Raw genomic sequence first — 24,501 nt, forward strand, 5'->3', positions numbered from 1 at the left:
ATTGGGAAGGAAGCAGGTCTCATTGCCTCTCTGAAACTTTCAGGTGAAAATAAAAAGAAAAGCCCTTGCAGAGTGGACAGTCGACTTTCACTTACAGAAATCAGCTCTCCTTTGCCATAGAGCTGGGTCAGCAAACTTGTTCTTGACGGACCAGATGGAAAACATTGTAGGCTCTGAGGGGCCAGAGAGTTTCTGTTGCAACCACTCAGGTCTCCCCCGTGGCCCAGAGGCAGCCGGGACAGTACAGAGAGCTGGCTCAGCTGTCCAGAAACGTCAGTGTGTGCTGTAGTTTGCCATCACCTTCCAAGAGGGTCAAGTTCTAGACCTTTCAGAAGAGAACGAAAAATATTGTCTGAACCATGGAATTGATTTTCTGGAACACTTTCCACATAAGTAGGCCCAGACAAGTTGTTTCATTTATCTGTTCCTCTACTTCGCTTGGTTGGCATCTGGGGAGTGTCTGCCTGCTGCTCGCACGTGTAATGATTCATTTCGGATGCAGGGAGGGCTCTCTGCCTTGGGCACTGGCTGTCCTAGAGGTTTTGTTTAGAGCAAGTTGGATTTTAGTCATGCTCCCATCATGCCTCTAGTTTAAAAAACAAACAAACAAACATTCTTTCCATTTCCATTAGTGCTATGGCCCTGCCCACAACCAGCTCCCCAGACATTTACTTGCATGCTGTGAGCGCCGGGTCACCTGCTTCTCCAGGTCACTCTAATTCACGCAGGCTCGTAACTTTCCCCCTTTTCAGTTTTGCCTTTCCTGGACATCTGGTGCTGAAAGGCTTTGGGATATTTTCAGGGTCAGATTGCTGCTTCCTAATGATGACGGACAAGTTAAGATCCAGGAGCTGAAAGACAGTTCATTTCCTTAAACATTCCTTATGCGATTAGTCAGGAAGGCCGGGCTCACTTCACCACATACTGCACAATGTCTTGTTTCTGCTTTTTTTCAGTCAAGTGTCTATTTATGAGGTGGACAAACAAGATTGTCGCAAATTTTGCACTACTGGCATTGATGGAGCCATGACAATTTGGGATTTCAAGGTATTTCTTCTTTTTCTTTTTTAATGTTAAGATCTTACTTACAAAGCTTTTTTGTTGTACAGAAGGTAGAAAATGCTGTTACAGTCTGGGTGCACCTGGTAGCTACAGACAGTTGACTCACCAATCACAGCTAGCCATGCTATGTAAGACTTTTACACAAAAAAACCTAACAACATAAAATTTTGTTGGGGCAAAGTCCCCAAGCTTGGTGGTGGATTACCAAGAGGGACTTAAAGGAGGAAGGGAGAATGTCACAGGAACTATTCTTTGGCTCTTTGGGTGGGTGGGTGTCAGCTGTCAAATCCATGAGCAGTCCAACCAGCAATGAACAGTTCTGTTTTTGCAGCTTATCTGAGACCTTCATCATCTTCTCCACCATCATCCATTTCTCTCTTCCTTTTTTTACCTTTCCATCTTTCTTCCTCCTCTTCCTCCTCATCTTCTTCATCTTTATCTACCTCTCCATGGTGCCCAAATTCTTCTTCCTCCCTGCTGACTCCATCTTCGTCTTCTTCCCCTTCTTCATCTTCCTCTTCATCTTCTTCATCAGATTCTTCCTCCTCACCGTCCTTATCCTGCTCGTCTTCCTCAGCTTCTCCTTCTTCATCCACACCATCCACCTCCACATCTGAGTCGGGGCTTCCTAATCTTTTTGATCATAGCTGTCCAGGTAGGGGCAGGAGCCAGGACACACTTTCTCGGTAGCCATTCAGATTATTGACCTCACAGTTAAATAGATCCAGGCTTTTCAGACAATCTGACTTTTTCTTCTTGGAAGTTAGGAGGGCTTTGGGGGATAGTTTGGATGGCCCAGGTCTCTTAATAAAGGTGGTCAAGGATGTTTGAATTGATGCCTTCTTTGTCTCTCAATTAATGTCCCCAGGGTTCCAAGGTGCTGATGTCTTCAGTTTATTTCCACTTAAATTTAGATGTGTGAGATTTGGAAGTTTTTCTGCTAACATATCCAGACCTCCAAAGATTCTGTTGTCACTGAGCTCAAGCTTTTTCAATTTAGGTAGCTTGGGGAGATTTGAAACTGAAATCAAGTCTACATTTATTAAACAGAGGAACTTAGTCACAAATTCAGCAGTTAAGCCCTCAATTTTTCCATCTTTCGATTTGAAATTGTAAGACAAGTTCTCAAACCCGCCGAGGGGCCAGCTGTGCCAGCTCGGCGGAGAGAATCCAGGACCCCGAGGCAGCCCCACACCCAGAGTCACAGTATCCCAAGAGCATGGCCTGCCACACAGGCTGAACTGAGCAGCGTGCCTGCTAGGGGACTCGGGTGGGGAGTGTGGGCAGCCAATTTCAAGGTATTTCTACCTTTCAGAACGAATTGTGTGTTCAAACTCTTCCTAAAAAGAAAGTTTCTCGTTTCTTGAAACAGTGTCAGCTCCTGTCATGGCAGGAGGATAGACCAGTAATTAGACTGGTTCTCTTGGCATCATAAAACTCTTCAGCAGAAGGGAGCCACCACTCTCGGTGGCATGGGGTAGCCACTCTTGGTCGGCATGTATTCACTGAGGAAAGCTTGAGTGCTCTGGTTGGAAGCAGGAAGCAGGCCCTGTGCTGGACACCAGCCTGTTTGAACTGCACAGTATATTGTTATGGCTTACACTAATTAAAATGCACTCACTGCATACCCGCTGGGTACCAGGCAGGGTACTGGCACTGAGGATATGGAGGAAAAGCATCCTTGAGGGGCTCTTGAGGCAGAAGAGAGAGCTGGGGGCTGAGCTGCATGGAGCTCTGAGAGAGAGGCCAGGCCTGGTGTTTATGTGGAGGAAGGCGGGGGCGTGGGCTCCCAGTGCTGTGGGCAGGAAGCGGCACCCAAGCTGCACGTAGATGCTGCAGAGTGTGGAGTCAGGAAGTCAGCGGTGGCGCCCCAGGCTGTCAGAGCAGCACCTGCAGAGCAGCCATGCCTCCCGCGCACACTCTGCCTCCAAAGTGCCGCCCATAGGGGGTGCTACAGAGGCGTGAGGCAGAGCTAAAGACAAGAGCCAGGCCTGGCCCAGCACAGGAACCAGGGCTGCCTGGAGACAGCCGGGAGCTGTTCCAGTATCTGATGTGGGTGACGGTGGCCTGGGCTGCTGCCTGGGCTGCTGCATCAGGGAGCCTTGTGAGGATGTGAGCTCATGCAGTGGCAAGGGCTGGACAAGAGGTTCTGGGCCGGGGAGACCCCGAGGACACCAAGTGGAAGGGCACATAGACAGTGAGGGAGAAATCCAGGAAGACCGTGCACTCTCTAGTTGGGGGTAATCGCTGGTAGGTGAGACAGGAACCCCAGAGGAGGGGCAAGGTAAAAAGCTTTGCTTCTGTGTGTGGCTCTGAATTTACCTTCTCCTGGTTCACCTCCAGAACGGCTCAGCGTTAACGGCTCAGCGTTTACGGCTCCAGTCAGCTGGGAATGGAAGAGGCTCCTTGGTGCCCTTTGGGGAAACCAGCTGCCCCAAGTGTCGCACCTCTTTTTTACCTTCTGCGCCTGTTGTCCTGGCATTTCCACCCCGCACCTTCCTCACCACTTGGGCAGTTACAGAGCCGCCCTTGTTTTGGCCCCTCTGCCCACAGCTTCTTTCCTGTTTGTACATTTAGAAGTGCAGAGGTCCTGGCACGATCGGCTCTGTCATCTGTACCCCTCTTGGCACCTGCTGCGTGCGGGTACCAGGCTGTCTATTATGTGACCTGCGGAAGGAGTGCCTGCCATTTGGGCACTTAGTGAGGGCAGAGACAAGGCACAAGCACACAGGTAGCCTCGTCCCCTAGGGCCAGTGATGCAGAAGGAAGTTTGCCTTGAGAATATGGAGTGGGTGTGGCTCAGAGCCTGTGGGCTGGGCGAGGGAACCAGAGGCTTACTGCCAAGAGCCCTTGGGGGAGCCCAGTCCAGGAGGGTCTCTGTGGGTGAACTCAGCAGTCCACTGCTGGGGCATCTCCACCAGCGGGGCAGGGTAGGAATGTGGTGCCTTGGAGGAAGGAAGCAACAGGTTCACCAGTTCTCAAAAATAATCACTGTTCCTCCTGCCTTTTCAAGACCTTAGAGTCTTCGATCCAGGGTCTCCGGATAATGTGAAGCTGTGTGAGCCTCCACCATCCAGCATGAGAAACATGGCTGACTGCAGATCTGCCATTTGCATGGTGGTGAGGAAAGCCGGCCCCAGGAAACACTGTAAACACATATCGCGCGACTATTGTGTTTTTGTTTGAATATAATTGGTGAAAATGTTGGTTTTTTAAAGGCAACAGTGGTTTTTTTTTTTTCGTTTGTTTGTTTTGTTTTTTTGTTTTTGCTATTTCATTCCATTCTTGACCAAAGCTTCTCTTTAAGTAGTTTATTATGGAAAGTTGTCACACTAACTTAAAGGAAAGGGGGAAGGAGGTATGTAAATTGTCTGCTAGAAAATTAAATAAAAAATCCCGAATGTGTTTTTGGTTGTGTTTCCTTATACTGTTTCCATGTTTAATAGAAAAATATGGATAAGTTCCTCATTAGATTAGTTTGGTTTTAGGGTACTTAGTTAGAGTTCAGTTTCTTACATTGCATCATCCTACGTACTCTAACCATTGACCCTTTATTGAACACTCCGCATCATAACACTTCTGCAAAGTAGGTGCCCTGCACTTCCCAACTGAGCAACAGAGCAGCTCGCTCCTCTGAGCAGCCAGCCTTGTGGGAGCCTGCCCCTGGGGACTCTGAGGTCCAATGTCCAGCCTCTGCCCTGTGCCCACAATGGGGCAGCTCACCATTGATAGAGCCGCTTGCAATGGGAACAGTATCATCTTAGAGATTATTATGCCTGAGCCAAGTTATTTTCATCCTAATTAGATGTGACATTTGATGTAGCAAGTATGAGAATCTTATGGAGTACAAGTATAAATAAGTAACAAAATAAATAAACACAAACTAGGTCTCAGCCTCGCCACATGTTGAGCCTGGCCACATTCTTGATCTCCCTGCTCAGAACAGTGATTCTAGCAGCTCTCTAGGGTGCTGGTAAAATGTCTGTCAAAGGACATGATATTTGTAAAAGACTCATTTTGTCCTTTTGGTAACTCATGGGAAGACTTATTATCTCCAAGAAAGAGTCTAATGCCAGAGGTGTCGGCCTGGTGGCCCTGCCCCATCCCCTGTGCTGTAGATCCCTCTCTGCACCCCAGTGGCAGGAGCTCTTTCGTGCACATGTGTTTGCACACAGTGCCTCAGTCAGGCTGTCATTATGGGGGGGTAGACAAAACCTGGCCTGAAACAGGAATGAGCTCTAAATTTCCTTCTGGTTTCACAATATGATACGGTTTGACCAGCCAAGATTTTTAGTGAAGCAGTGTACCCCATGAAAGAATCAACAACCAAAAAAACACAACATTTACTTAAACTCCAGAAACATAGTAGACACATAGTTATTTTGGATTTTTTTTTTTTTTTTAACCTACACCCAGGGGAAAGGATCTCCCCAGTCCCAGCAGCCAGATGCCCTCAGTGCTGGCAGTCTGCCCTCTGATCTGAGGGTTCTGAACCCCTGGGTTCTGTGTCCACAATGGGCCACATATGTGATGGGGATCCCATTCCGTTATAATGGAGCTGAAAAATTCCTGTTGTCTAGTGACATCGTGGCATTGTAAAGAGGTAGTGCCATGCACCATTCACGTTTGTGGTGAAACTGGTGCAGACAGACCTACTCCACCACCAGCTGTGTCAGAGTATGACTCGTACAATTATATAGAGTACATAATACGTGATAATGATAATAAAAAAACTTTACTGCTTTATGTATGTGCTATGCTTATATTTTATTGTTTATTTATTTGTTTAATATTATTGGGGTTTTTTTCGGGGGGGGGGGGGATGTTGTGGTAACTGGGGATTGAACCCAGGACCTCAAGTAGGCTAGGTAGGCACTCTGCCACTCAGTGACATCCCTGGTCCTTTTTAATTTATTATTTTGAGATAGGGTCTTGCTGAGTGGCCTCAAACTCTCAATCTTCCTGCCTCAGCCTTCCGAGTGGCAGGGATTACAGGTGTGCACCACCATGCCCAGCTTTATTGTTATTTTAGAGTATTCTCCTACTTTAAAAGAAAAAAAAATTTACTGTAGAAACCGAATGCCACGTTACACCAGCAGCCAGCCGTCAGCAAGCAGTCTGACACATCTCTTCTCCCGTGTCTCTTGCATGCATCAAGAGACCACATCCAGTGATTGACACATACCACCCAGGTTTGTGTAAATTCACTCACATTTGCACAACAAAGTCACCTAGTGCTACATCTCTTATTTTTTGTTTTCTGGTACCAGGGACTTAATTCAGGGGTGCGCCACCACTGAGCTACCTCCCCAGCCCCTTTTATGTTTTGAGACAGTCTTGCTAAATTGCTGAGGCTGACCTTGCACTTGTGATCCTCCTGCCTCAGCCTCCCCAGTAGCTGGGAATTAGAGGCATGTGCCACCATGCTCAGCCTAATGGTGCGTTTCTGTGTATCCCTGTCATTAAGTGACACATGACTATACATCTTAGTGTGAGTGTGATTTTTTTTTTTTTTTTTTGAAGCTTGAAAACCACTAATATAGAATTAGGAACAAGAGGGTCCCTGAGGAAAGGTGTGTAAGGTATACCTTAAATGCAGCACATTACTGGAAAAATAGCTTACTGTACCAGGACACCAAAGAAAGCAGTCAGCATTGACTACCCACAACCACCATGACTGTACTGTTATCTCCACATTTTGTAAATGATAAAACTCAAGCACTGAGAGGGGAATGACCAGTTTCTGTAGTGCCCCAATGGTAACTCCTAAGCATGTTCCCTACCGGGCGGGAGCAAGGAGTGGAGATGCTATAGTAGCCACCTGGTCAGCTCACCCAAGCTCAGAAATGGGAAGATGTCACTGGAACTCAGGGGAGAGGAACCCTCTTGACGGTACTTTAAGGGAACTGCACTGACACATAAGTCTCTGGTGGAAGACTGAAACCTCTGTGGGCCTCAGCTTCTAGTGGACATGTCCTTGGGACCTTTGGAGGGGACTTAGAGGTTTCCCCACTTCTCTCCTACTAACAGTTATCTGGCGATGGATCCTTCGGCCTCAGGGAAAGGGACCCATAGTGCCCAATCTGGGTTGGACACGTCCTTGTTCTGGCCAAAGAAACAAAGAATATTGTGCTGGAAGCTCCTGGGAAAGGTCCGTCCGTCCCCCCACCCCCCCTTGCCTACAGTCAGCCTGTGACCAAGAGGCCCCAAGGCTAATACAGGGAGGAGGAGGGAACAGAGTCAGCAAGAATCTTGACCCACCCAGAGACCCGGCACCAGCTCAGGCTGCCTTCCTCCAAATCAACTGGGTGTGTGGCTGCATTTCTTGGAAACCTGAGATCAGAAAAGAAAGGGGAGTGTAGCATCTTCATCCCAGGGCACCGCACGAAGATTCCAGGAAGAAGCAGAAAGCAGTCCAAGTTGTTCTCGGAACTCCAGATGAAACTCCTCCATCCCCAAGCTCCCCTACCCCAAGGAGCTGCTTCACTTACAGGCTTAGAAAACAACCCCGCCCCCCACCCCGCACACGGAGCCATTTCAAATAATGTCCCCCGTCACACTGCAGTCGAGCTTGCTCCCCCATTCTTTGGCCTTCCCGCCATGCTGCAGGCCTATGGGTGGGCGGACAGGGCAGATCAGCTTCATTTCACAGATGCGAAACAAGCACATCAAGAGTGACTTGCCTGAGGCTACACTTCCAGTTAAGTAGCAGAATCAGAATTGGATTGTTTCTAATCATTTATTCACTTCTGATCACTTATTAATTCATTCTGCAGACAGGTATTGAGTGACTCCTCTACTCAGGCTGTAGCCAGTACTGGGGATGGCAGAGTGGACAATGAAAACACGGTTGCTGCACTTGGGGACTTTGTCTTCTCATTCAATCAGGCTACTTCAGTTCTCCTTTCACATTAGGAGAAAGGAGTCTCTATGCAGGTTGGTTAGGATGCTTCTGGTAATGGGAGCAGAAAAATTCAGTGCAAACCAGCTTAAAAATTAAGCCAATTACTTGGGCTCAGGCTGAGCAGTTGGGTTGACCAGATCATTTGTCCCGATTCTTCCCACTCTGAACTTCCCCTGATCAGCTTCTACTGGGGCTGCTGCACTTTCTGTCCAGACTCAAGTAGCTCACCCAGAAGGGGCTTCTTTGCCTTGGATCATCCTTCAAAGTCCTGGGCTTTCCTTCAACTGGGTCATGTTAAGTCAGGCACAGAGAAAGAGAGACACCACAAACTGATGGCGTTAGATCACTCAGGGCTTCCTGGGCTCATTCCCTGGGCATCTGTGGAGCTGCAGAGGGGTAGAATGGAATTCATGGAAACAACTAGAAAGTCACTCTGCATTAAATTGCACTGTCCCATGGGAAGAGGGCTGCTGTTACAGAGCACTTGAAACTGCCAAGGAGCAGCAAGATGCGGGAACCTGGATCACAGCTCCCCCACAACTCAGGAAAATTTTCACTGTCAAGATGACCTTAGCCCAAGTTCACTGGGCATGGACAGTGCTCACCGTGGGAAAGTGCTCCACTTGAATTAACACATGGGGTCCTTCAAGGCACTACTCAGGAGAAGAGCCATCTCTGTAAATGGGAGTCCAGAATGGTGACATGAGATGCTGTTGGAAGTCGAGGGGACACCTCCAATGGTGGTGGGGGTGAACAGAGTGACCTCAGCGACACTGGGCTACCTCCTGTAGGATGAACCCAAGTTGGCAGGTGAAGACAGGTGGGGAAATGTTCTAGGTAGACGGAACAGCATGTGTCAAAGCTCTAAGACTTGACAGAGTGAGGGTCTGGCTACCCACCTCCTGAAAACCGTGAAGCCCCCACTCCCGGTTTCGAGTGAGGCAAATTCTGGAGAGTAGTTTTCTCTGGGGTTTTCACCTACCTGACCACATCTGCACTCATGAGGTCAGGGCTCAAGGACCTCTGGGGACCACGTGGCCTAACACACCAAATCAGGTGGCTGGGAGGCCAACCAGATGAAGCAAAGACCTGAAGCGGGCTATGGTGGCATGGAGGGCAGAAAGTCACTGGTGGTGGGTGGCCAGTGTGCACCCCTGCAGGGAACCAGCACCCCTGTTCTATGGCGAGGATTGGTCACGCCCTCGCTGCCTACACCCGAGCAGGACCCGCACGTGACCCCAGGGACATCTGGGCTCCCAGGGACAGAGCACTGGGGACGAAGGATGCAGGGGTTCGCCCTGCAGCACGTGCGCACTGAGCTCGCCATCCCGGCGCGGCGCTCCCCGCGGAGGGCAGCCGCCCGGGTGGCCGCCTCTCTCCCGCCTCAGTTTCCCCGCCCAGAAGGCAGTGAGCGGTGGCGGCCCGCGATTTCCGGGCACGTCTAGGGATCCGAGATCAGTGCGGATGGTGGCGGCCCCCAGCCCCAAGGGTGGGCGGGGCCTGGATCTCGCGCCCCCGCCCCAGGTCCCCGCCCCGGTCCCCGCCCCGGTCCCCGCTGAGCCCAGCCGCGAGGCCCCGCCCCCCGCCCACGAGGAAGTGGCCGCGGCGCTGCGCGGGGCCCGGAGCCGGCTCGGCGCGTCGACTGCCCAGAGTCCGCGGCCGCGGCGGCCCGAGGTGAGGGGCGCGGGACGGGCGCGCGGCGGGGGGTCGGGGCTGCCGGGAGGTGCGAACGCGGGGCGCGGCCCGACGGTGCGGGGCGACGAGAGCCAGCGGGGCTGCCCGCAGGTGCGGGGGCGCGGGGTGCGCCCGAGGGCGGCTCGCGGGGCCCGGCGGAGTGGGGCCCGGGGAGGGAACGCGGGGCGCCCCGCACGCCAGGCACCGCGGGCGGCCTCGCTCCGGGCCCCCGCCTCCCGCTCGGCCCCGCGGGGTGTCGCCGTCTCCCCGATTCTGCGGGCCCGCGGGGCCCCACGCCCAGCCACTTCCCCTGCATCCTCCAGCCTTCCGGGTTGCTGCGGCCGGGAAATGAGCTGGCGGCCCCGCCACGCCCCGGCCGCCGCCGCCGCGGGGTCCCGGTCCGAGGGGTCGGGACCGGGCGGGGGTCCTGGCGAGCGATCCAGGCGGCCCCTCCTTGCGGGAGGCGCAGGAGCGCGGCCAGGGCCCGCGGGCGGTGACAAGAGTCCTGGCAGACCAGAGCCCAGGGCCGCCCCAGGAAGGCTGTCCCCGGGCTCCTGGGGCCGGGCCGGGCGGTGCGCCGGAGGGTGAGTAGCCTCAGGGCCCCGGGTCAGAGTGCCAGCTCCTGCTCCTCGGCCCCCGCCCGCGGAGAGCCCCCCAACCTCTGTGCGCCTCAACTTTCCCTATCCGGACAGTGGGGACCTCTCACTCTGCGAGGCTGAAGCGGGAGAATGTGTGTAAGTCACTTGGCCGAGCGCCAGGCGCGCAGGGCTTATGAATGTGTGTATTGTTGCCATTAGGAAGCCTGCAGTCTGTTCCCGTGTGTCCGTCTGCTCCGATAGACCCGACCTTGGGGACTTGGAGTCCCGTCCTAGCTGTGCCAGTGAGGAACTGTGTGACTTTGAGGGGATCTTTGCTTTTATCTGAGCCTGTTTGCTCATGTACAGAATAAAGAGAAAATAAAACTTCTCAGGCTTGCTTCCGGGGTAGAATAGAGAATGTGTAAGTTCTGGGTAAACTCCAGTCTCTGACTGATGCCAGTCGGGTTTGTTTCCTCCTTATGTCTTTGTACATAATTGGTGGGTCTTTTCTAATAGTTAAATAGCATTCCAGTGTGTTTTTTTGTTTTGTTTTTGTGTTATCTTTTGCAGTGGTGGGGATGGAACCCATGGCCTCACGCTTGCTAGGCAAGAGCTCTACCACTGAAACCCTGAGCTTTATCCCCAGCCTCCCAACATGTTACTATCACAATTTCCTCTTTTATCTTTGTAGTCATCTGGATTTTTCCACCTTGTTACTAATATCAAGAGGGTTTTAATGAGCATGTTTAAGGGGGGAAACAAAGAAGATTGGTGACAGTACCAGAATGGATGTGACTCAAGATTGTCAACAATTTTTAAGTCCCTGCTGTGTTCTTGTGTTCCTTCCTAACACAGTTAATGAATTCAGTTTATCAGTCTCTTCAGAAAGACCAAACTAATTAGCAACAAATGAGAGAATTTCTCCACAGCCCTGCCAGCATTGAGTTTTATGTGTTTTGGGGTTTTGTTTTGTTTTCATTATTCATAATTGGTGCTTTGTGGTGCCTTATACTTGTTTTAGTCTGTTTCTTGACTTTGCCTGGCTTGTAAGACTTCAAGAGCAGAGTCAGGGAGGAGGGATTGGGGGTAGCAAAGGCTGCTCACACCACCCAGGCTCCTACCCACAACAGGAAGTTGAGTAACACTAAGCACCCTGAGCAAAATGGCTTGCTGGCAATTCCCTCCAAGTGCCTGAGCTGGGCGGGGACTTCCTGGAGTTCCTCTAAAGCCAAGGTCCTTGCTCCAGGCAGCTCCTGCTTAGTTTAGCCTCAAATACAGCCAGACCTCTGGATTCAGGGAAACCTAGCAGAACCGGGCAAGAAAGGACCACAGACTGTGCTGGATAAAGATAGGGTGGAAGGTTGAGTGAGGACACCCAGCCAGCCTGGAGAGAGCCAGAATTTAAACCCAGCACTGTAAGGAAGAAGCACTGAGGCCAGAGGCCAGGAAGTGTCTTCCTTAGCCAGGCAGCCTGAGGCTTTGCCCATCTTACTTGGAGGAGAGAGGAGCCTATAGATGGGAGGTTTCCAAGTTTTTCTAACCATTGGCTCCACTGGGAGAAATATTTGAGTCCATACCCTCAAATTTCTACAAAAATTTCTACAACTCACATAACATCCACACACTATTGAAGTAGTACAGCATATTCCTTAGATTCCAAGACAGACATCAGAAAAATGATGATGCAGTTCATTCGTAGGCCACTTTCCTGGAATATTTATGGAGCACCTACCATGTCCAGGCCCCTAATCCATGCTGGGGACATCTCGGTGAAAAAAACGTGTACCCGCTCTTGGAACTTCTGTTGAAGTACAGGATGTAATAAGAAAAAAAAAAAAAAAAAGGCGGGGGTTTTCTTGGGTAAGGTGGTACACGCCTGTAGTCCCAGCACTGGAAGGCTGACAGGAGGATCACTTGAGCCCACAAGTTCAAGGTCAGTTTGGGCAACATAGTGAAACATTGTGTTGTGAGTGGCATTTGCAGGGGACAGTGCACATGTTCGGCAAGTGCTCTACCACCGAGCCATATTCCAAGTCTGAGACCTCATGTTAAAAATTTTTTTTTCACACCCCAGTGGGTGGTCTTTGATACCCCCTGAATAGAAACCCCTACCCCACATTGGAGATCCAAAGCCCCTACATTGGCCCCTGCAGGGAATTGCGAGGGTCCCCTGAGCACAGCCCCACTGCCCTCCTCCCTCCCCAGGCCCACCCAGCTTGGGTCTGCTGGTACCGGCCCCTGCTCCTTCGAGGAGACCCAACCCCAGGCTGGCAGGAGGTGGCTTGAAGCCAGCAGAGGACGGCAAGGGCTTTGGCCCACTCCCCCCAGCCTCACTGTTTCCAGGGTGATGAGGGAACACAGAGCACCACATGTGGACTCTTGGTCCTAATGCCACCCCCCAGGGTCCCCTTCTCTCATGTTCCTCAGCTGTCAGAGACTTAACTGGCTCTCATGGCCACAGTATCAAGGAGATCGGAGAGACTGTTCCCAGCCACCCTCTTCCACCAGGGGCAGTGCTAAGGCCTGGCATCCATGCACTGGGGTGAAGCAGGCCCAGTTGGGTTTCCCTGTAAGTTTTTTGCAGCCGGGTGGGCGGCAAGCAGCAGGCGTTTGGTAGTTAGAGGTTTTCCTAGGAATGATTAAGTCAAAGTCCTGAGGCAGGGTGGTGGGCTGTGAGGGCTGATTCCTGGGTCTGACCAGAGCCCCAAGGCTGACTGCCTCTTGGGGCCCCCACTTCCTCAGTGGGAAGATAAAGGGGTTGGGAGTACTTGTGGGCCCTGTCAGTTTCAGTTGCTTTGCAGAAGTTATAAAAAGGGGGAAATGAGTCTTCCTCTCTCCTGCCCTCCTTTACCCTTCTTCCCTGCCCCCTTCATGGTCTGAATTCATGCTAGAGTGTGATTGGCTGATAGGTGTGGCTTGAACACCCCCCCCCCCCCCCCCCCCCCGTCTGTCACACTGCCTGTGGCCAACTTCACCAGCACCTCCCCCATCAGCCTCGGGGGTCCAGGAAACAGGGTCAGGGTTCCCCAGGTCCTCCTGCTGCATTGCTCACTGGGACATGGGGTGGCTGCTGATGGGAGTGGCCACTCCATCTTCACAGCCAGGACAAAGAAGTGCCTGGGCCCATGAGGAGTGTCAAGTTGTTGCTAAAAAGTCAGGTCTGCCCACTAGCTCAGGGTCCCCCAAGCTCGATTTCTAGGCCCCCACACAGGACTGAGGAGATAGCTCGGTACAGTGCTCACCTCGCAAGCACAAGGCCCTGGGTTCAATCCCCAGCACCGCAAATAAAAAGAGTGAAGGAGAATTTTCGTCCTTTCCTAGTCACATCTCTAGGCCCCCACACAGTCTGCAGCCCCAGCTTCTTTTTGCTCCCACTGAAGCGGTGGAAGCCGACATTGTCCACTGGAGGCCAGGAATTAGCCTCAGCCCTGCCTCAGCCCTGCCTTGGCCCCACCGATGACCCAGACCATGGAGCAGGGGCAGATGAGCAACTTGGTCAGTCTCAAGCTTCCCTCTCCTCAGTCTAGTCACCTGGCATGGGCAGTGATGGCCCAAACCTGGGCCACCCCGGAAGTACTCAGGGAAATGCCCGTCAGGCCTCCTGACCTAGCCCAGGGCTCTGAGGCGGCGCTTCAGGCAGGGGCCTTGCCTTACACAAGAGGCCTTGGGGGAGAGATTAGCAGGGCAGCTGTGCTGGGGCCATGTTCCTGCTCCGTGTAAGGCTCAGTGTGCACGTGAACGGTGCCTGTGGCAGTGTCCTCACGCGTGTGCACATGGGTTGCCTGTCCACCTTCTCTGCACATGTTAACTGAGGAGGACCCACTTGAGGCCTTGTTCCAGGCATGGAGGGAATAGAGACAGTCCCTACACCATACAGATGCACACACTTCTGTCTTATTCTGGCTGAAGAACTTTCCAGAACGTCCTGTTGTACTTAAAAACGGGTGTGGCCAGGCGTGGTGGCGCATGCCTGTAGTCTAGTGGCTCAGGAGGCTGAGGCAGAAGAATTACAGTTCAAAGCTAGCCTCGGCGACTTAGTGAGGCTCTTAGCAACTCAGCAAGACCCTGTCTCAGTAAGGGGGGTGCTGGGAATGTGATTCAGTGGTCAAGCACCCCTGGATCTAATCCCTGATACCAAAAAAGAAAAGAAAGAAAAAGAGCAGAGGATGCTTCTGGGTGGGCAGGCCGGGCAGGGCCCACCAGGCAGTGAGCTGCGGGGCAGCAGGCCGAGCACCACTGATCCAGACTTGAATGGCAGTACATGCAGGGGCTGCTGATGGGGGCAGGATCTTCACAAGCAGGATAGAGAGGTGTGAATGGCAGTGGCGAGCATGAACAGAGAACCCAGGGAACAATGCGGAGGCCTGAGCAGGCGTGTCCTCTGTGTCCCAGGATCATCCTCCGGCCTGGCTGGGGAGACTGACTCTTCAGTGGATAAACCAAGGCTAGGTGCCATCACATCCATTATGGACCAAGAGGGCCACGTCTTGAACACCCCCTGGTGCCAAGTGTGGTGTATCATATGTCACCCTCTCGACACCTCTGGGGAGGCGAGGTTCCTGTTTCCACCCTAAAGCTGAAGAAACAGATTCTGAGAGGGTGAGAGATGTTCCCGGGGCCACACAGCTGGCACATAGGAGTGTCTGGGGCTTCTCTACTCCCAGGCCCCTGCGGCTCTGAGCTGAGTCCAGGAGGTGGGCAGAGAGTGGGTTTGCAGAAGTGACGGTCTCTTTGGGTCTTTTGAACTTGTACATCTTGGCTGGGCAGCACAGGAGTGGCTTAGGGAAGCACAGAGAACATTCCAGTTGGGCAGAACTGGCCTTGAAGGCGCATCTGGCTAAATGGGAGGCCCCAGGCTGGCCAGGGGCAGCACCCTGCCGAGGCAGGGGGGATGACTAGGCAGCAGGAAAGAGCTGATACGAGGTGGGGGCAGCGGTGAGGGGAGAGCCAGGGTTGTGCCTCCCACCCTCCGTGGTTCCTCTGAAGCTCTGTGACGGCTGGGAATGGTCGGTGGGGCCTGGCAGTGATGGAGGCTGGTTTTGGGGGCTGCATGCCCTCCCTCCCTCCTCCAGGCACCCCACTGCCCCTATTTCCTCCTCCACCCTTACAGGTAGGCCACCCTGGGGTCTCTCTAAAACCCCACCACCCAGGCCTGCACCTCCTACAGCCCGAGTATAGCAAGTGAATGTCTGTCCACCTCTGCTCCACCCATGGGGCCCCGGGCTCCAGGCATGGAGGGCCAGCCTGCTGCATGCTGGGAGGCTTACAGGATTGCTGCATTCCATCTTCACCCGCACCTTATGGTGGCAGAGTGGAGGGTCAGCCGATGAGGCACAGCTCACCTGCGCTGGGCCTGTCTGACTCAGGTCCCAGCACACCCCACTCACAACCCCACCTTCATCTGCAGGTCCTCTCCCCAGCCCTGCCCATCCCACTCTTTGTTCCCTGGAGCCAGAGACATCCAGTGACACCTGCCCTCTTAGGGGGAGGGAAACTGAGGCCCCAGGTCGGGAAGCCCCGTGCCAGGCCTGTCAGGAGACATGGGTGGGCTCTGCCATCCTTCCCTGCAAACTGCTGCCCCTCTGAAACTGGGATGGCCTTCCTGCTACAGACCCCATGGGGTCACGTGGAGCCTGGTCTCTGGGCAGCAGAGCTGACTTGCATTCTCTCCCTCTCTTGGGTGCAGGAGCTGAGCCATGGCCTACCACAGCTTCCTGGTGGAGCCCATCAGCTGCCACGCCTGGAACAAGGATCGCACCCGTGAGTGCCCGCTGGGAGTGCCCCTCCACCCTTTGTACTGAGGGAGGTGCTGGAGGGAAGGGGGAAGAGCTCAGGGTCCAGAGGGTGTGGCGCAGGCCAGCCAGGCCCTGCTGTAGGTGTTGGCATGCGTGGGCAGAAGGGTGGGCGGTGGGCTAAGACAGGACACAACGGCTTGGGCCTCCTGAGGGAAGGTGAGAGGGCAGGAAATGAAGCTGGGGGCCTTAGGAGGGAGGCTGTGAAAGGGTGAAAAGAAGACCTTCTGAGCAAGTGGCACTGAAGCCAGGGTGGGGCAGGGTAGGAGCCAAGGTGTCAGGAGTGGCTGGGAGACTGGCTGGAATGGGGGTCAGGGAGCAGTAGCAGGGCAGCCCCCCCAGAGCAGCAGGACAGGAATAGGTCCTGGGTCATGAGACTGTGGGAGGGGCTGCCAGACTGAGAAGGGTAGGAGGGTGCTCAGCAAGGCCTGAGGGGCTTCAGGGGACCCCACTGAAGTGGAGAGAGCTGTCGTGAAGGGTGAGGCGAAGGGCGTTCCTGATGGAGGGGAGTCGCAGGGAGGGTGCTGGGCACCCGTGCTTCCTTCCCCTCCCTGAGCCTTTCCTGCTGCCTCTGCAGAGATCGCCATTTGCCCCAACAACCACGAGGTGCACATCTACGAGAAGAGTGGGGCCAAGTGGGCCAAGGTGCATGAGCTCAAGGAGCACAACGGGCAGGTGACAGGTGGGTCAGGACTGCTGAGGGGATGGAGAGGGCTGGCCATGGTCATACACCCACTCACTGACTCAGGGAGGACAGATTGGGCTGCAGGGAACACAGTCCTGCTTCAAACTGGCTTAGGCTGTAAAGGAATTATGTTGGCTCTTGTTACTGAGAAACTCAAGGTTTGTGGGTTCAGAAGAGGATTGATCCAGCAGCTCAGTTCTCGCTCTGAGAAGCAGTTTTTTTCTCTCTTGGCTTTGCTTTCAAGCATGTGTGGTGATACCCTGGGAAAGCTGTCATACCCCTAATAAGCCCTAGTAGCAACCCTAGTCTCTCCAGATAACACTGGACTTCAGTAAAAAGTGCAGGTTGTGGCTTTGAGCCCCTCCTGTGGCCACTGTAGAGCTAGCTCAGCTTGGTGGCTTCAATCTCATGTTCCCTTCATCCTTCACAGGTATCGACTGGGCCCCTGAGAGTAACCGCATTGTGACCTGCGGCACAGACCGCAATGCCTACGTGTGGACACTGAAGGGCCGCAGCTGGAAGCCCACTCTCGTCATCTTGCGGATCAACCGCGCAGCTCGTTGTGTGCGCTGGGCCCCCAACGAGAACAAGTTTGCTGTGGGCAGCGGCTCCCGTGTCATCTCTATCTGTTATTTCGAGCAAGAGAATGACTGGTGTGTGCCTGGGCAGGGCCAGCGTGGGCTGGGAGGGACTGGGACTGGCCAAGCCCAGCACGGCACACCTACGGGCAGCACTAGTCCCCAGAAGGCACAGGATGAGATACTGGGACTCCTGCTCACACGACCCCAGGAAAGTCCATCCTCTAGGTGAGGCAAGGGACTCTGCGGAGTCCCCCAGCCTCAACGTGGCAACAAGGACATAGACCATCCCAGGGCCCACTTCTGGGGCACCATGCTAACCCGTGACTTCCTGACAGCCCCATGGACTGGATCTTTCCCATTTTATAGATGAGCACAGCAAGGCCCTGCAGGAAAGTCACTTGCCCCAGATGCCCAGCCCGTCAGACTGCAGGGTGCCACTCACCAACTCCCAGACCCGGCTTAGTCCTACAGGAGCCCAGCTGGAGTCTGGGAAACCATAGCTTAAAATAACTTTGTGAGGTTAAAAGGATACAAGACAGAAGGTTCACCCCAGAGGGGACCCAACACGTTGCTGCCTGCACCAGGCAAGCCCAGGTCCCTCCCACCTAGGACATTGGTGGCCTGCAGGGTGCTGAGGCCTGTGGATGCTCACTACCTGTCCCTCTCCCTGCTGCCCATCTGGCTGCATATCCAGGTGGGTGTGCAAGCATATCAAGAAGCCCATCCGCTCCACTGTCCTCAGCCTGGACTGGCACCCCAACAATGTGCTCCTGGCTGCTGGTTCCTGTGACTTCAAATGCAGGTGAGCCTTCTCCCAGGGACCCCAAGTAAAACTGCTGTCTGAAGAATCACCACTGTCTTGTCTTCAGCCCCTTAGCTAGACGTGTCCCTTGCCATCTCTGAATATCAGGGTCTTTTGAAGCTCTCCTTTCCTGCCTCCGTATAACTCCCACCCCTGTTGTTTCCTGACTTCCCCCTGAAGATGAGTGGGTGTGCTTATTCACACTAAGGTATGAATGGCTGAGAAGCTGGAAGGAATCTTGCTTCGTTGTCCTAAGGTCTGGAATGTAGTGTCTTCAGTTGCCACTCACTGTGTTTAAGTCCTGAGCCCAGCACCTGAATCTGCCTTGGTCACCAAACTCCAGTTCTCCAGCTTCATGCAGATGGCCCGTTCCTCCCATTCCCAGCCCCACTTCTGAATCTCCGCTTGGGAAACAGCAGGCACCAGAAGCCACTTCAGAGGCCCTAGGCACAGAAAGGGTGGCTCCTGTGAGACTGCTGTTTTGCTGGTGGGTGGGGAGCTAGTTTGCCAGCACCCTCTGTCAGGTGGATCAAGAAGAGGTGAATGCTGGGGAGTAGAGAGGAGGGGCATCCCATGGCTGGCTGTGGAGTGACCAGCATGACAGGACCACCGCCCCTGAGGGCCACATCAGTTGTGGATGGTTAGCTCTCAGATTAGGTCCCCACCCCATCTTGTTGCACAAAGGAGATGTTGAGGCCCAGAGTCATCGAGCATGAAGACACAAGCCATGGAGAGGGAGCGCCAGATCTTGAACACACAGGCTCCTAGCTTGTGCTCTGGCCACTCAGGAGGCCCTCGCCAGCCTGGATCCGGAGAGGGGTCCCTTCTCAGGCTCACTAAACCCCAGTTGTCTTCTGCTGGCAGGATCTTCTCTGCCTACATCAAGGAGGTGGAGGAGCGACCAGCACCCACACCATGGGGCTCCAAGATGCCCTTTGGGGAGCTGATGTTTGAGTCCAGCAGTAGCTGTGGCTGGGTACACGGCGTCTGTTTCTCAGCCAGTGGGAACCGTGTGGCCTGGGTCAGCCATGACAGCACTGTGTGCCTGGCCGATGCCGACAAGAAGATGGCGTGAGTACAGCGGGTGAAGGTGCAGGGCTACGGGCAACCAAGACGCAGGCAGGAGATGGTGCCGGAGGCTAACTTTGCTCTCCCCCTCAGCGTTGCAACCTTGGCCTCTGAGACATTGCCACTGCTGGCCCTCACCTTCATCACCGAAAACAGCCTGGTGGCAGCGGTAAGCAGTGTGAGAGGCGGGGAGGGCGTGGTTGGCAGGAGCAGTTCTCCCAGTGAGCCCACGCCACTCTCCGCCCCTTTCCCTTCCCACCTCTCTTTTCCTTCCCTCTTTTCTTACACCCATTTTGTATCCATTATTGGACAGAATAGGTTAGGTTATGTTTCATTCACAAAACACACACACACACACACACACACACCAAAAACAGTTGCCCTGGCAAAACAGTAAGGATCTTGCTCTGATTTCATGTGAAATGTGGGTATTGTGGGGGGGGGGGGGGGGCGCATCTGAAGGAGGCCTTGTTTCTAAGGTGCTTCCCCAGTTGCCTTGGGGTGAGAAAAGGGAAGTACAGAATCATACCCTGTATTCTAACATTTCTGTTGCATTTTGTTGATCAATGCCAGTGACAGGAAGGTGAAGCACGTAGGGATGGGGAAGCATGGGCCAACAGGTGTCCAGAAAGGGCACCATGCTCTCTCTCCCTCCTGCCCATACATCTATCAAGTCCCTTTCCATGTAATGTGGGGGTGCCAGAGGCAGATCAGCCCTGCTTCCTTTTCTAGGGGAGATTCTAAGCTGCAGGGTCTCTCCTAGAGGTGGTATAACTGTCTGGGTGGGGCTCTCTGGGGGTCCCAGATTTTCAGCTAGATTCTGGCCTTGCCCTGTGAGAGTACGGTTTCCATATCCATCCCATTTATACACCTGGGGTTGAGGTCTAATTCTTTCTGGCCTGGCCATGTCCCCAAGCTGGGATATCCGTCTTAGGTAGAAGTGCCATCATGGGGCCTGTGATGCTCTCCAGCACCTCGCCTCACCTTTCCTCTGGTGGGTGGAGAATGGGGGCACTGTGGCACTCCAATAGTAACCCCACCCCACCACAGGGCCACGACTGCTTCCCAGTGCTGTTTACCTACGATGGTGCCACGGGGACTCTGAGCTTTGGTGGGCGGCTAGATGTGCCCAAGCAGAGCTCACAGCGCGGCTTGACAGCCCGTGAGCGCTTCCAGAACCTGGACAAGAAGGCCAGCTCTGAAGGTGGCGCAGGCGCTGGAGCTGGGCTGGACTCGCTGCACAAAAACAGCGTCAGGTGAGGGTAGGATGGGGGCGGGGTAAGGGCTGCCAAGAATCAGGTAGAGGTGAAGCCCTGGAGGCTCCCCATCTGGGAAGCAGTTGAGAACTCTTTGGGTTGCACAAAAATACCATAAGGTGGAGGCTGAGCATTTGCCTGGCTCTGTGTTCTCAGATAACTAGAATGCCCTGGAGTGGGGCCTTTGGTTCTCTGGGTTGACTTGATGTAAGCACTGGGCTTTTTGGGGAGGGTCTATTGCTAGAACCTAGTGGAGCTGAGGGTTCTTCTACAGTCATCTGAGGACCTAATATAGGACCCTCCAAACCCCAAAGCTGCCAGCCATGGGTGAATCAGGGTGATGGCAACTTCCTGACGGACTATAAGCCCCTGTTTCTGCCTGCTCTTCAAACTAAGCATCTTTGACCAGCGGCCAAGGCTCTTTAGAACCAACCCCATTTCTCTCTTCTTTTCCCATCTGGCAATTTGTCCCCCAAGATGTGCATGTCCCTCTCTGCACCATCCTTGATGTGCTGTTCCATCTGCCTGGACTGGTCCCCAAAGCAGATTCCCAGGCCTGCCCCCAATCTGTCCCTGGCTGGGCACCCCCATCTTGCACTTGTCTCACAGGAATTTGGGAGCTCCTGGCACATAGGCTGGGGTTCCCAAGCTCCTCGCCCTCTTTACAGCCAGATCTCAGTGCTCAGCGGAGGCAAGGCCAAGTGCTCGCAGTTCTGCACTACAGGCATGGATGGCGGCATGAGCATCTGGGACGTGAAGGTGAGGCCTGCTGCATCCCAGCCTCCTCCAGGCCCCAGGCTGACCATTCTCCCCTCTCACCGCTTCCTCCTCCCTGGTAGATGCCCTAAAGCACTGGGGGACTGAGGGGTACAGCAAGGGAGTAAGCAGCCCTTAACCTCTGGGCTTGCATGCCCTCTGGCTGGGATTCAAACTCAGGTCTACCCCACTCCAAAGACCAGATTCTGTCCTCTGCTGTGCTGGGGCTGAGGTGGGCATGGATCAGGGCCCTGGACATGGGGTATCTGCAGAACAGCTGAGAACCAGTCTGCCCATTCTGCCTCTTTGCAGAGCCTGGAGTCAGCCCTGAAGGACCTCAAGATCAAATGACCTGTGAGGAATCTACTGTCATCCAGTGGCTGGGGGGAAGGGGCCAGGAAGGGCTCGGGGAGGCTTTGCTGAATGCTTCTAGGGTACCAGTATGGGCCCCATCGGGTCTGCTCCATCAGAAGGGGAGGGGGTCATAAGGAGCTTTACCTATTCAAGGAACATGTGCCTTTTTCTTAAAGAAATGCTTTCATTTATTGTTAAAAAAAGAAAAAAGCTACCAAAGCACAATGCTGGTCATGAACTGCTTCAGAATATGGAGGTAATAAAAAATGCAATTGTGGACATGCTTGCCCGTGTTTGGAAGGAAGGTGGTTTTCCAATGGACGTGAACTGCTTTTCAGTGAAGCTGACAGTTCCCCTTATTTTCTACTAAATGCAGTCCCAGCTCATGTCAGCCCATGATAAAATGAAGTTTGGGTCCCAGAGCTGATGTGTCTGTCGCTAGACCCTGCGTGATGGGCAGGGAGGCATTGGCAACCTTTTTGCAGCTTTCTTCTGATAGGCAAACAGGGGCCCTAGCAACACCCAACCAGTGGTTCTTCCTCCTCCCAGACCCTGAGCAGCACCTCCCACTACCATCACCTCGGACCCCAGGCGCCTCCTGCAGGAGCTCTGCAGAAGCACGCCGACCTTCCACATCAGACTTGCAGCCAATTTCAGAAAGAAGCACAGGTGTTGGCTTTAAAATAACAGATCTGGAGCTGGACACAGTGGCACACACTTGTAATCAAGTCACTTAGGAGGCTGAGACAGGACTGAGAGTTCCCCGTCAGCCCAGGCAACTCAGTGAGACTCCATGGTGGGGTGGGGGGACAGGTTCTGAGGCTGGGGCTGAGTGGCAGAATGCTTGCCTAGCATGTGTGAGGCCCTCAACACTGTGTGTGTAATGGTGGTGGTGGGTAGTGACACAGGTCCGTAAGTGTTCCCCTAAACAGGAAAAGGCACTACATGGCACTGTCCGGGTAGGACTGGGTTCCTCCAAGGCTGGCAGGTAGCAGGCCCAGTCCAGGAAGGAGAATGATCCTGGACCCTGCTCTGTGCTGTGCATCAGCAATGTTCACTAGGACCCCTGGCTAGATTTGCCAGGACTTCCTTTGCCATGCCCTGCTCAGTACTGAGGGGACAGAAGGCAGAATTGCTATTGCCAAGCTCACAGTCTTGTTGGGGAGGCAGATGATGATAACCCAAGTGTCCAGGAGAGGTCAGACCAAGGTACAGCATGTAGGGCTGTGAGCAGAAGCGTGGGCCTTCAGGGAGTTGAAGGACTGAGGTGAGGCTGGGAAGGCCCACCAGCTCCTGGCAACACGCAGGCCACAGCTAGGTCTGCATTCCAGAGACCAGATGAGGAGCCCAAGAGGAGGCTGCAGCAGTATTTTTGTGTGAGATGGTACAGTGGGACAGGTGAAGCTGGGATGGCAGCTGACACCTACCTGGTTTAGATGACTAGGTAGAAGACTAGGTGACTTGATAGTAGAAGAGTTGGAGAGGTCCTAACAGACACAAAGCACTGTGTCCCCATCTTGGGAAGGACCTGTTCTACCCATTTTTAAAGAGTAAAACTGGGGACTGAGATGTAGTTCAGTGACAACATTTGCCTAACATGCATGAGGTCCTAGTACTGCTAAAACACATACCAGAGAAAGATGTTACAAAGTCCCACAGGCACAAAGTGGCAGAGCCAGGATTTAAAGACAGGTCTGACTTCCAAGCCCAACTACAGTGGTATCTGCTAGGAGTGTCTCTGGTGGAGCCACAGAGTAACGCTCCCAGCTCACAGGAGCTCTTGTGCACACATCACCCACGTATCCAGCAAGACCTGTAAACCCACACTCCTAGACTTGCAGACCCCATGAAGTCCTTGCCTCTGGCCTCTAAGGTGTCTTAAGCACCACAGGAATCTTGCAAAGCCCTGACTCTTCATACCAGCCATTCACAGACCTCCTCCAGCTTCCAGCACCCACCTTAAAGGACACCTACCTCATTACTGCCCAGTCTCAGAGCCGGCAATGGGAACCTCGTCAAACAGCTACCACTTCTTCCATCTTGTCAGAGAACTTCATTTCATGGCCATAGACGAACCTGGGGAACTGCTACATAACCTCCAGGGCCACAGGAAGACATTGCCCTTTAAGTTAATTCCTGCTCCTCAGAGGCCAGGGTTTGCAGGACACTAGGGCAAGATGCAGATGCTGGCACTGGAATCTCTCCATGGGATCCAAGGGCATGTAGTAAGAGGTCACTGAGAGTCAGGAACTCAATGCCATTTCTGCTACTAAATCATTTCACCTGATCTTGGGCAAACCACACCACCCCCCACCCACATTCTGCTTGGCACCCAGTGACATCAACATACCCACTAATCTTTCAGGACCATACACAAAGGATGCTCTTCACAAGGTAAAGAACCCTTCAGATGGGTGCAGGGACAGAACAGGTACCGTGGGGTTACCTTTCACTAGACCTGAATCTATAGCAACGCACTTGGTGACATTAAGGTTCAGTTTTCCAACTGACAGTCCCCACCATAAAAAAATGGTAAAAACTAAATGCAGTAATAGCACTCAGCTTTTGAGAGGCTTCTTCTTGCACAAAATTGGGCTGCTACCACCAGGGGGCACCTGGAGAAGGTGGCCTGTGCTGTTCCAGCCTGCTGAGGGACCAGGACCAATTCCTGCATACTGCACATGCTGCCCAAAGGTTTGCTATGTGCCCTGAACCTTATTGGTGCACCTACCTGAGTGCCACCACGAGTAAAAATGGCTTGGGCACAGGAGCCAAAAGACAGATTGCAAAACAAGGATTACGATAATGTCAAGTTTAATCTGCCAAATATACAAGTTGAATTTGTGGAGCATGTTTTGCCTGGGTGCTGCACAGTAAACAGAGGTTTTCGTTGAAATGATCGATGGGTAGGGTTAAAAATGGGCACTAGCCCTTGGCCAGATGGGTGGGAATGAGGCGGGGAAGGGCAGAAGAGAGGCGTCAGAGGGGA

At 53.4% G+C, this 24,501-nt stretch overlaps 2 protein-coding genes across 3 annotated transcripts in view; both read left to right on the forward strand.

The window, feature by feature from the left end:
* Positions 1 to 5,402, forward strand: part of ARPC1A (actin related protein 2/3 complex subunit 1A) — a 35,188-nt gene extending 29,786 nt beyond the window's left edge. The window contains exons 9-10 of the mRNA XM_079121292.1: positions 957 to 1,047; positions 4,076 to 5,402. Of these exons, the coding sequence (XP_078977418.1) occupies positions 957 to 1,047; positions 4,076 to 4,114 (130 nt within the window). The 3' untranslated portion in view covers positions 4,115 to 5,402. The remainder of the gene's footprint in view (positions 1 to 956; positions 1,048 to 4,075) is intronic.
* A 4,093-nt stretch (positions 5,403 to 9,495) lies between these two features.
* ARPC1B (actin related protein 2/3 complex subunit 1B) lies at positions 9,496 to 21,795 on the forward strand. Of its 2 annotated transcripts, none has more exons than XM_079121290.1 (10): positions 9,496 to 9,640; positions 15,905 to 15,978; positions 16,588 to 16,692; positions 17,126 to 17,348; positions 17,971 to 18,078; positions 18,943 to 19,149; positions 19,240 to 19,315; positions 20,197 to 20,402; positions 21,071 to 21,161; positions 21,471 to 21,795. In XM_079121290.1, the coding sequence occupies exons 2-10, from the start codon at positions 15,915 to 15,917 to the stop codon at positions 21,507 to 21,509; spliced, it is 1,119 nt and encodes a 372-aa protein (XP_078977416.1). In that variant the 5' UTR covers positions 9,496 to 9,640; positions 15,905 to 15,914; the 3' UTR covers positions 21,510 to 21,795. The 2 variants fall into 2 exon arrangements, with proteins under 2 accessions (XP_078977416.1, XP_078977417.1); XM_079121291.1 differs by lacking the exon at positions 9,496 to 9,640 and adding an exon at positions 10,037 to 10,374.
* The last annotated feature ends 2,706 nt before the right edge of the window (positions 21,796 to 24,501 follow it).

This window comes from Sciurus vulgaris (genome assembly GCF_902686455.1).
Source record: "Sciurus vulgaris genome assembly, chromosome: 18".
Taxonomy (NCBI): domain Eukaryota; kingdom Metazoa; phylum Chordata; class Mammalia; order Rodentia; family Sciuridae; genus Sciurus; species Sciurus vulgaris.